General features: G+C 43.1%; 1 protein-coding gene across 9 annotated transcripts in view; it reads left to right on the forward strand.

Annotated features, from left to right (window-relative positions):
* SLC20A2 (solute carrier family 20 member 2) overlaps window positions 1-12,150 on the forward strand; it is a 106,558-nt gene that overhangs the window by 77,628 nt on the left and 16,780 nt on the right. For all 9 annotated transcript variants that reach the window (XM_057537106.1, XM_057537108.1, XM_057537107.1 and 6 more), the window contains 2 exons: window positions 1,078-1,281; window positions 2,557-3,124. In XM_057537106.1, the coding sequence (XP_057393089.1) occupies window positions 1,078-1,281; window positions 2,557-3,124 (772 nt within the window). The remainder of the gene's footprint in view (window positions 1-1,077; window positions 1,282-2,556; window positions 3,125-12,150) is intronic.

A 12,150-nucleotide genomic window follows, 5' to 3' on the forward strand; every position in this document is an offset into this window, starting at 1 on the left:
AAATGACTTAATCTCTCTGGGCCTCAGTTTGCTGTTTATAAAGGAGAGAAAATAATAATACCTGTTTCATGTGTTAACAGGTTTTTTTGGGAATTCCCTGGTGGTCCAGTGGTTAGGACTCCACGCTTCCATTGCAGGGGGGCACGGGTTCGATCCCTGGTTGGGGAACTGAGATCCCACAAGCCGCGCAGCGCGGCCAAAAAAAAAGGTGTTTTTTAAAAATTGTTATTATAATCTTTACAAATATTATCTTTTCTCATCTAGATTGTAAGCAACTTGAGGTCAGAGATCTGTATGCACACTTTTTTGTTCCTTGCAGTACATAACAAATTTAGTTTTTAAAAAATCTATCTTGTATCTGACTATCTAGGTAAGTATAGAAATAGTAGTGATGTTGTGTTCAGCAGAGGAACCGGGAATGTCTCCATTGCAGTTGGGTAGGTAAGAGCTCAGACATCCGCTCAGGTGAGGAAGCAAGGTCATAAATCACCAGCACCACACACCAGATCTGATTAAAAAGAATGCTCTCCAGCTTCAAACTGCTTTTTAAAAATCCCTGGTTTCTTTTGAAAGTAAAGGATTTTTAAAAGTAAGTAGAATCTCTCTGTTCCTTTTGAGGAAAATGATTTGCTTGTTTCCTAAGATTTGGTGACCTGAAGAAATCTGAGAGCAGTCATTTATTGAACAGAAGAAAACCAAGCAGACTATAACAGTATCTTTGAAGACAAAAAGGATAAACATTTCAGGGATTCTGAGGTTAGTTTAAGAAAATAGAAGGCCAGTCTAGATGGTTGTAGAATTTACAGAATGTTTACCTTGGGAATCAATCTAATCCTGTCTTTTTTGTTGGTCTTGGATGAGATAACTCAGGCCTAAGCCTCCGTCTTTCCCTCCATAGCTGAGTTTTCTAGCCTGTGTTTCCCAGATGATTGAACTCTCCACTTTATTTTGTCTAACTTTTTTCTTCATTCCCAAAGTAAGTACGTAAGTAACAAGATAAATATTTATTTTTATATTCATTTGTCAGTAACAAGAATTCTCTGACAAAATTTTCAGTTATGACTTTATTTTCTTTAGGCAAATTACAAAAAGAAAGTGCTTTATCGCGAGTCTCTGATGAAAGCCTCAACAAAATTCCGGAAGCGGAGTCCCCAGTATTTAAAGAGCTACCGGGTGTCAGGGCTCACGACGACAGCACCGTCCCCCTCACCGGGTCGGCCGCGGAGCCGTCCGGGAACTCAGAAAGCACGACAGGGGGACACCACCCCCGCGTACCGTACGGTAAGACCCCCGGGGGCTGGCGTGGCGCTGGGCCTGCCGGCCTGCGTGTGGCACTGAGGCTCCAGTGCACACAAGTGTCCCCCGGTTTCTGCTTTGAGAAAACCCAGGCGCTAAAGAGGCCTCAGGGACCAGGCAGTCGCAGAGCAGGCTTACTCGTGTCCTGTGATTTTCCTCCAAGAGCCATTTACTTACAGTCTCCCAGTGGCGCCCAGACCCCCCGTACCACCCCTCTGAGTGCCTCACCTGCATCTTCCACGTGCAGTCGCCTAACTGCTGGAGATCGGAAGGTCGGTTTATCCAGCTTAATACGAACGCCTTCCTCCGGGAAGACTCAGAGCGAAAGCTGACATTGGAACGGGAGGGGGTCCCACTGGAGAATCACAGGAACCATCAGGACCATCCTGGGGGGGCGTCCTTTGTCCCACAGCATCTGTGGACAGTTATGGGCAGGCACCAGCGTCTGCCTGGCCCGCCGCCCTGCAGGGGCACTGGCACCGATTTCCAGGCCGCGTTTGGGACTTGGCCAAAGAAGGCAAACAAACTCTGCCCACTGATCTGACAGATCCGCCTTTGACTGTCCAGACTGGCCTTTTTTTTTTTTAATTGAAGTATAGTTGATTTACAATGTTGTGTTAATTTCTGCTCTACAGCAAAGTGATTCAGTTATACATATATATACATTCTTTTTTAAAAATATTCTTTTCCATTATGGTTTATCACAGGATATTGAATATTGTTCCCTGTGCTATATAGTAGGACCTTGTTGTTTATCCATTCTCTATGTAATAGCTTACATCTGCTAACCCCAGCCTCCCACTCCATCCCTCCCCCAGCCCCTCCCCCTTGGCAACCACCACTGTGATTCTGTTTCTGTTTCATAGATGAGTCCATTTGTGTCATATTTTTAAGGAGCACCTACAGCGTGTATCTCACAGGGATCTGGGTTGGGTCCCTCTTGTATGAAGTTTTTTGTAAAATGAGCTCCTTACAGGGAATCCTCCTTTTACTGCTTCCTAGAAAAGGAGAGAGTGCTACAGCGATTTCTGGAAGACACATTTTAAGAGACCGTAATAACATCATTTTTTAACTACCCTATTATTAGTTTTACTTACCCCTTGTTGTATGTTTCCAACTTTCCCTTTTTATTTGAACCATACTGCAGGGCCTTCATAGTCAAGTTAGAAAATGGAGCATGTGGGAAGAAGCAAAAGCACCCGCCACCCCGCCTTCCCCAGATGACCTCGGCTCTCAGTCTGTCCCCTTGTCCCCCTGCAGGCCGGGCGCTGTCCATGACGCACGGCGCCAAGTCGCCCGTGTCTAACGGGACCTTTGGCTTCGACGGCTCGGCGCGCAGCGACACCCACGTGTACCACACGGTGCACAAGGACTCGGGGCTCTACAAGGACCTGCTGCACCGCATCCGCGACGAGCGGCCGGCGCCGGACGGGGCCCCGCGGCTGCTGCGGCGCAACAACAGCTACACGTGCTACACGGCGGCCATCTGCGGGCTGCCCGGCCTGGCCACGCGCCGCGGCGACGCGCCCGCGCCCGAGGACAGCGAGAAGCTGGTGGCCGACGCCGTGGCCTACTCCCGCCGGCGGCTGCGCTACGACAGCTACTCCAGCTACTGCAACGCCGTGGCCGAGGCCGAGATCGAGGCCGAGGAGGGTGGCGTGGAGGTGCGCCTGGCCACCCCGCTGGCCGAGCCCGATCCGCCGCGCGACGACGCGGCGGACGACGAGAAGGAGGAGAAGGACTCGGCTGAGGTCCACCTGCTCTTCCACTTCCTGCAGGTCCTCACCGCCTGCTTCGGCTCCTTCGCGCACGGCGGCAACGACGTGAGGTCAGTGCCCAGGGCGCGCGGGCGGACAGGGCGTGGGGGAGGCGCACGGCAGACACACGGCCACCCTGGAACCTCGCGGGTCTGCACTGCCCGGGTCCACCGACATGGGCTTTTCCCCCGCAAGTGTAGCACCGGCATCTGTGAAGATGCATGGATCTTTAAATGAACTAGGTGTGGGGGAAGGTTTGTGTTGGATCGGAGATCACAACACGGGGAATCAGAAGACGTGGGGTTTGAGCCCTGACTCTGCCCACGCCGTTCCAGCTTCCTGCCCTGCCTGAGTCATTCATCAGTTCCTTTTGGTTTTGGGGCAGAGAGAGCAGTACCCGGATTTCCGCCCAGTTGTTCAAGGGTCACCTGTGAATAAGTAGCTCCTGTAGTGTGCCAGACGGTGACATGCGGTAAAGGGGAGAGAAGAGTAGAAAGCGGGGTGGGACCCCTGGGGGGCTGCCGTGTTGGACGGCTGCTCGGGTCAGGGGGGGCTCGCCGAGTGACACCTGCAGGGGCTGAGGGCGCAGCCGTGCGCTCGTCTGTAGGAGAACATTCCGGAAGAGGGAACAGCAGGTGCGAGGGCCCGAGGCAGGACATGCCTGGGGGGGTGTTCCAGGAAGAGCCACAAGCAAGAACGTGGAGACGCTCAGGTCGGCGGGTCGTGGAAGCCCCAAATGTGTAGTCTCTACACCTTCTCACTGGCTGGGCAGCTCCGGACCAGTCACTGGATTTCCCAAAGCCTCAGTGTCCCAATCTGTGAAGTGGGAGTAAAGCTAGTACCAACCACATGGGATTTCTGTGAAGATGAAGTGAGATGCTTTATGTAACAAGCTCAAGACAGTGCTCTCTCATAATCAGTATCCCTACATTTTCACTCTCACTATTATTATAGTTATCACACAGGCTAATGTTTCTGTCCAAATCAGGAAAACATGCCATTGTTGCTTTTTTTTTTTTTTTTTTTTTTGCTCAGTTATATGACTCCATTTTACACTGTCTACCCACGTGCAACAGCGTTTCTGTTCTTTTTAAAAGAAGTCTTTCTGCCAGAGAAGAGGCCTGGACATCTTACGTTCTGCTCAGGGTTGTCTAGGGGTCGCCATGTTATTTTATTGGGGTCACCATGTTCTGTCTCCTCTTAATGCCTTCCCCCACCAGCCCACTTACTCTTCCTTATCCACAAATTCTTTATTGAAAGCCTGGTACTGTCAAAGTGTTATGAATTGGGTCCCTGTCCTTTAGGAGTTTAAATTCCAGTTAAGGAGACAAGAAAGACATACACATAGAAAAGTAACAGTACACCCCAAAACAGCATTTAAAGGCCAGAGGAAGAGTCTAGGCGGTAGCTGCTATAGGTGACCAGAGTTTAGAGCAACTGTTTGCAGTTTGGGGGCTGCTTTTGAGGCTTTTGAGCAGGGATATGGTCTGATGAAAGCAAGGTTTTAGAAATAATAGTGTGATGTGAAGAGGGGGCTTCTGTTCATTCAGGAAGAAGTTATCAAGTCTGTACCAGGGCTCAGAGCTGAACCACTTGTAACTTACCCTAACTCTCCTCAGAGCAGTCCTTTGCAGTCCTAAGTGGTATCCTTCAAAGACAGGGAATCTGAAGCTCAGAAATGTGACTTTCTTGCCCAGAGTCACACAGCTGGAGAGAAGCGGACTTGGGAGCTGGCTCTTTGTGACTCTGTGTCTGCAGAGTGGAGGGTGGGCTGAGAGCTACAGAGGCTGTTGAAAGCCCACAGGGAGCCTGGAAGTTGTCACTCTACCCTAACAACAGGAGAAAACTGAATGGACTGAAAAATCAACAATTCTTCTTGGATCCAGAAAAGAGAGGAGGACACAGGACAAACCACTGCCCCCAAGATTGGAGGGACAGACAGATGCAGGGAGCCCTGGAAGAGTGACTCAGGAGTGGAAGCTGCCATGGGAACCAGGGAAACCTGGACTGGAATGATGGACCCTGGAGGCTCAGGGGGGACAAGTAGAGAGTTAGAGGCTCCAGGGGACCCATGGTAGGGGGACCCCATGATATAGTGAGTTTTACGTCCAAGAGCTGTACCAGGTCCTCACAGTGAATATCGGGGAAGAGAAATCCCCTCCTGCTCCTGTCGGGGGAGGGAAAGCATTTGACAGAAGAGAGCAACTGTGTGCTTAACCAGGCCTGCTCCCAGGGGAAACCAGGTCACCAGAGCCCAGCCTGCAGGGGGATTACCACAGCCTAACTGACCTGGGGAGGGGAAATACACTCCAGACTTCCCTCACCTTCCACTTGGGCGAAGGGAAGCACCCACCTCCAGCCATCCTGTCCCACTTAAGGGGGAAGCAAAAACTGAGAAGCACTTGTGAAGTTCACAGTCCAGAGGGACAGGCTCACTGAGAGACCGATACCTCATCAAAGGACTACAGAAGGCTTCTCCATCCCCAGACCTACCACCACATCACTAAAGGCCTATTTACAGCAGTTCCTTCTACCCAGGACATCATGTCTGGTTATCAAGAAAAATTTACAAGGCATACCAAAAAGCAAAAAACACAATTTGAAGAGACAGAGCAAAATTCAGAGCCAGACATGGCTGGGATGTTGGAATTATCAGACGAGGAATTTAAAACAGCTACGATTCACATGCTGAGGTCTCTAATGGATAAAGTAGGCATCCATTAGATGAGCAAGGTAAGCAGAGAGAAGGAAATCCTAAGAAAGAACCAAAATGAATACTGGTGATCAAGAACACTGTAACAGAAGTGAAGAATGCCTTTGATGGGCTCATTAGTAGACCGGACATGGCTGAGGAAAGAGTCTCTGAGCTTGAGGATATGTCAATAAAATCCTCAAAAAGCAAAGAGAACAGAGATTGAAAAAATACAGAACAGAATATCCAGACTATCCAGTGGAACAACTACAAAAGGTGTAGCATATGCATAAAGAGAAGACCAGAAGGAGAAGAAAGAGAGAAAGGAACACATGAGATATTTGACTGAGTCACAACAGTGACTGAGAGTTTCTCTAAATTAATGTCAGACACCAAACCACAGATCCAGGAAGCTCAGAGAACACCAAGCAGGATAAATACCAAAAAAAGTACACCTAGGCACATCATATTCAAACTTCAGAAAATCAAAGATAAAGGAAAAAAAACCTGAAAGGAGCCATAGGAAAAAAAACTACCTTACATATAGAGGAACAAAGATAAAAATTATATCTGACTTCCGCTCAACCCTGCAATCAAGAAGAGAGTGGAGTGAAATAAGTTAAGTGTTGAGGGAAAATCCCACCAACCTAGAATTGTGCAGCCTGTGAAGTTATCCTTCAAAAGTGAAATGAAGACTTCAGAAGAAATAAAGACTTTCTTAGACAAACAATAATTGAGGGAATTTGTTGAAAGTTGACCTGCCTTGCAAGAAATGTTAAAAGGAATTCGTTAGAGAGAAGGAAAATCATGTGTGTCAGAAACTCAGATCTACATAAAATAAGGAAGGGCATTGAAGAAGGATCAAGTGATGGTAAAAAACCTTAAATTTTTCTTACTGTTAACTGAGTTAACAGATAAGACTTGGTTCAGAACAATAATACCAACAATGTATTCAATTATATATGTTTATGTATATATTATATACATATATACACATACATAGTTTAATATATAAACACATCTTAACAAATTTTTTTTTTTTGGCTGCTTTGGGTCTTCGTTGCTGCACGCGGACTTTCTCTAGTTGCGGCGAGCGGGGGCTACTCCTGTTGCGGTGCACGGGCTTCTCATTACGGTGGCTTCTCTTGTTGCGGAGCATGGGCTCTAGGCATGCGGGCTTCAGTAGTTGCAGCACACGGGCTTCAGTAGTTGTGGCTCGTGGGCTCTAGAGTGCAGACTCAGGAGTTGTGGCGCATGGGCTTAGTCGCTCCGTCGCATGTGGGATCTTCCCGGACCAGGGATCGAACCTGTGTCCCCTGCATTGGCAGGCGGATTCTTAACCACTGCGCCACCAGGGAAGTCCCAACAAATTTTAAAAAATAGAAACGATACAATGTATGCTCTCAGGCCACAGTTGAATTAAAACTGTGTGTGTGTGTGTATGTGTGCTTATATATGCCTATGTTAGATGAAATGAATGACAGCAATGATACAAGGGATGGGAGGGAGGAACTAGGACTTTTTTTAAATTTTAAGGTAACTGCACTACCTGTAAAGTGGTATAGTTTTGTTTGAAAGTGAATTTGGATTAACTCTAAGTGTATATTGCAAACTCTAGGGCAACCACAAAAAACGTTTGCAAAAGAAGTATAGCCAATATGCTAAGAAAGGAGAGAAAATGGAATCATATAAAATGCTCAATTAAAACAACGGAAGGCAGGACTTCCCTGGTGGCCCAGTGGTTAAGACTCCACTCTCCCAATACAGGGGGCCCGGGTTCAATCCCTGATCAGGGAACTAGATCCCACATGCTGCAACTAAAGATCCTGCATGCCGCAACTAAGACCTGGCGCAGCCAAATAAATAAATAATTTTTTAAAAAAAGTGGCTGACAAAAATAGGAACAAAGAACAAGGGCAACAAATAGAAAATACTAACAGAGCTGGTAGATATGAATCCAACTATATCAGTAATCAGTTTGAATTTCAGTGGTCTGAATGCACCAATTAAAAGACAGAGATTGTCAGAGTGGATCAAAAAATAAGACCCAACTCTATGTTGTCTACAAGAAACCCACTTTAAATATAAAGATGCATATAGGTTAAAAGTAAATGGAAGGAGGAAAATATAGCATGCTAACACTAATAAAAAGAAAGTAGGAATAACTGTATTAATTTCAGACAGAGCAGACATGTACAGATCCAGCAAGCAAAAAATCAGTAAGGACATAGTTGAGCTCAACAAACCATCAGTCCACTGCACATAACTTATATCTGTAGACTACTTCATCCAAAAACAGCAGACTTTACATTTTCTCAAGCTCACATGGATCATTCAGCAAGATAGGCCACGTTCTGGGCCATAAAACACACCTTAACACATTTAAAAGAGTAGAACTAATACAGTGTGTGCTCTCAGACTACAATGGAGTTAAACTAGAAATCAATAACAGAAAGGTAACTGGAAAATCCCAAAATATGTGGAGATTAAACAACACACTTCTAAATAACACTTGGATCAAAGAAGGAATATCAAGAGGAATTTTAAAATATTTGAACTAAATGAAAATGAAAGCACATCAAAATTTGTGGGAAGCAGCAAAAACAGTGCTTAGAAGAAAATTTATAGCATTGAATTCATATATTAGGAAAGAAGGAAGATATAAAATCAGTAAATAATAAATAATAATAATAATATAAATAATAATAAAATCAATCTAAGTTTCCAGCCTAGAAAAATAGGAAAAGAAGAGCAAATTAAATCCAAAGTAAGCAGAAGTAAAGAAATAATAAGAATTAGAGCAGAAATAAATGAAATTGAAGTCAGGAAAGTAATAGAGAAAATCAATGAAACAAAAAGCTGGTTCTTTGAAAATATTAATAAAGTTGATAAGCTTCTAGCCAGGCTAACTAAGAGAAAAAGAGAGAACACAAATTACTAATATCAGAAAGGGAAGAGGGACATCACTATAGATCCTATGGACATTAAAAGGATAATACTACAAAATACTATAAAAGCAATACTATGAATAACCAATTTGATAACCTAGGTGAAATGGACCAATTCCTTGAAAGACAGAACTGCCCAAACTCACACAAGAAGAAATAGACTATCTGATAGGCCTATATCTATTAAGGAAATTGAATCAATAATTAATAACCTTTCAAAACAGAAAGCACCAGGCCCAGATAGGTTCACTGATGAATTCCACCAAATATCTAAGGAAGAAATTATACTTGTCTACAAATTTCTTTCAGAGGATAGAAGCAAAAGGAATACTTCCTAACTCATTCTGTAAGGCCAGCATTACCCTAGTACCAAAACCAGTGAAAGACATTATAAGAAAACTATAGACCAGTATTTCTTATGAACTTCGCTGAAGAAAACACTCAACAAACTATTAGCAAATTGAATCCAACAATGTATAAAGAGAATTATCCAGCATGACCAAGTGAGCTTTCTCTGAGGTATGCAAGACTGGTTCAACATTCGAAAATTAGTTAATGTAATCCATCATGTCAATAGGCTAAAAAGAAAAAGTCACATGATCATATCAATAGATGCAGAAGAAAGCATTTAACAAAATCCAATACCTATTCGTGATAAAAACTCTCAGTAAACTAGGAATAGAGGGGAACTCCTCAACTTGATAAAAAATACAAAAAAACTACAGCTAATATCATACTTAATGGTGAGAAACTCAAAGCTTTTCCACTAAGATCAGGAACAAGGCATAGATGTCCCCTTTCAGCACTGCTTTTCAAAACTGTACTGAAAGTTCTAGCTAATGCACTAGGACAAGAAAGGGAAATAAACGTATACAGATTAGGAAAGAAGAAATAAAACTGTCTTTGTTTGAAGATGACATGACCATCTATGTAGAAAATCTGAAAGAACTGACCAAAAAAAAAACTCCTGGAACTAATAAGCAATTATAACAAGGACGCAGGATACAAGGTTAATATACAAAAATCAATCACTTCCTACATATTAGCAGAGAACAGGTGGAGTTTGAAATCAAAAAACACAATAGTACCATGTATACTGGCACCTTGAAATACTTAGGGATAAATCTAACAAAATGTGTACAGGATCTATATACGGAAAACTGTAAAACTGATGGATGAAATCAAAGAATGGAATAAATGGAGAGATTTTCCATGTTCAAGGATAAGAAGACTAAATATTGCCAAGATGTCAGTTCTTCACATCTTGATCTATAGATTCAATGCAATCCCAGTCAAAACCTCAGAAAGTTATTTTATGGATACTGATAAACTGATTCTAAAGTTTATATGGAGAGGGAAAAAACCCAGAATAGCCAACACAAAATTGAAGGAGAACAAACTTGAAGGACTGATACTACCCGACTTCAAGCTTGCTAGTAAAACTGCAGTAATAAGACAGCATGGTATTGGTGAAAGAGTAGACAGATAAATCAATGAAACAGAATAGAGAGCCCAGAAATAGACCCACATAAATATGACAGTCAACTGATCTGACAACACCAAGTGCTGGCAAGGATGTGAAGCAACAGGAACTCTCATTCATTTCTGGTGAGAATACAAATGGTACAGCTGCTTTGGAAGACAGTGGGACAGTTTCTTACAAAACTAAACATACTCTTATTATACCATCCAGTAGTCGTGCTCCTTGGTATTTATCCTAATAAGCTTATATCCACACACAAACCTGTACATGGATGTTTATAGCAGCTTTACTCAAAATTGCCAAAACATAGAAGCAACCAAGATGTCCTTCAATAGGTGGATTGATAAAAACTGGTACACAGAGGGCAGACAACAGAAGCAAGAAAAACTACAATCCTGCAGCCTGTGGACCAAAAACCACAGTTACAGAAAGACAGAGAAGATGAAAAGGCAGAGGGCTATGTACCAGATGAAGGAACAAGAAAAAACCCCAGAAAAACAACTAAATGAAGTGGAGATAGGCAACCTTCCAGAAAAAGAATTCAGAATAATGATAGTGAAGATGATCCAGGACCTCGGAATAAGAATGGAGGCAAAGATTGAGAAGATGCAAGAAATGATTAACAAAGACCTAGAAGAATTAAAGAACAAACAAACAGAGATGACCAATACAATAACTGAAATGAAAACTACACTAGAAGGAATCAATAGCAGAATAACTGAGGCAGAAGAACGGATAAGTGACCTGGAAGACAGAATGGTGGAATTCACTGCTGCGGAACAGACTAAAGAAAAAAGAATAAAAAGAAATGAAGACAGCCTAAGTGACCTCTGGGACAACATTAAACGCAACAACATTCGCATTATAGGGGTCCCAGAAGGAGAAGAGAGAGAGAAAGGACCAGAGAAAATATTTGAAGAGATTATAATCGAAAACTTCCCTAACATGGGAAAGGAAATAGCCACCCAAGTCCAGGAAGCGCAGAGAGTCCCATACAGAATAAACCCAAGGAGAAACACGCCGAGACACATAGTAATCAAAGTGGCAAAAATTAAAGACAAAGAAAAATTATTGAAAGCAGCAAGGGAAAAACGACAAATAACATACAAGGGAACCCCCATAAGGTTAACAGCTGATTTCTCAGCAGAAACTCTGCAAGCCAGAAGGGAGTGGCATGAAATACTTAAAGTGATGAAAGGGAAGAACCTACAACCAAGATTACTCTGCCCAGCAAGGATCTCATTTAGATTTGATGGAGAAATCAAAAGCTTTACAGACAAGCAAAAGCTAAGAGAATTCAGCACCACCAAACCAGCTCTACAACAAATGCTAAAGGAACTTCTCTAAGTGGGAAACACAAGAGAAGAAAAGGACCTACAAAAACAAACCCAAAACAATTAAGAAAATGGTCATAGGAACATACATATCGATAATTACCTTAAACGTGAATGGATTAAATGCCCCAACCAAAAGACATAGACTGGCTGAATGGATACAAAAACAAGACCCATATATATGCTGTCTACAAGAGACCCACTTCAGACCTAGGGACACATACAGACTGAAAGTGAGGGGATGGAAAAAGATATTCCATGCAAATGGAAATCAAAAGAAAGCTGGAGTAGCTATACTCATATCAGATAAAATAGACTTTAAAATAAAGAATGTTACAAGAGACAAGGAAGGACACTACATAATGATCCAGGGATCAATCCAAGAAGAAGATACAACAATTATAAATATATATGCACCCAACATAGGAGCACCTCAATACATAAGGCAACTGCTAACAGCTATAAAAGAGGAAATCGACAGTAACACAATAATAGTGGGGGACTTTAACACCTCACTTACACCAATGGACAGATCATCCAAAATGAAAATAAATAAGGAAACAGAAGCTTTAAATGACACAATAGACCAGATAGATTTAATTGATATATATAGGACATTCCATCCAAAAACGGCAGATTA

The sequence above is a fragment of the Balaenoptera acutorostrata genome, chromosome 21 (genome assembly GCF_949987535.1).
Source record: "Balaenoptera acutorostrata chromosome 21, mBalAcu1.1, whole genome shotgun sequence".
In the NCBI taxonomy this organism is placed as follows: Eukaryota; Metazoa; Chordata; class Mammalia; order Artiodactyla; family Balaenopteridae; genus Balaenoptera; species Balaenoptera acutorostrata.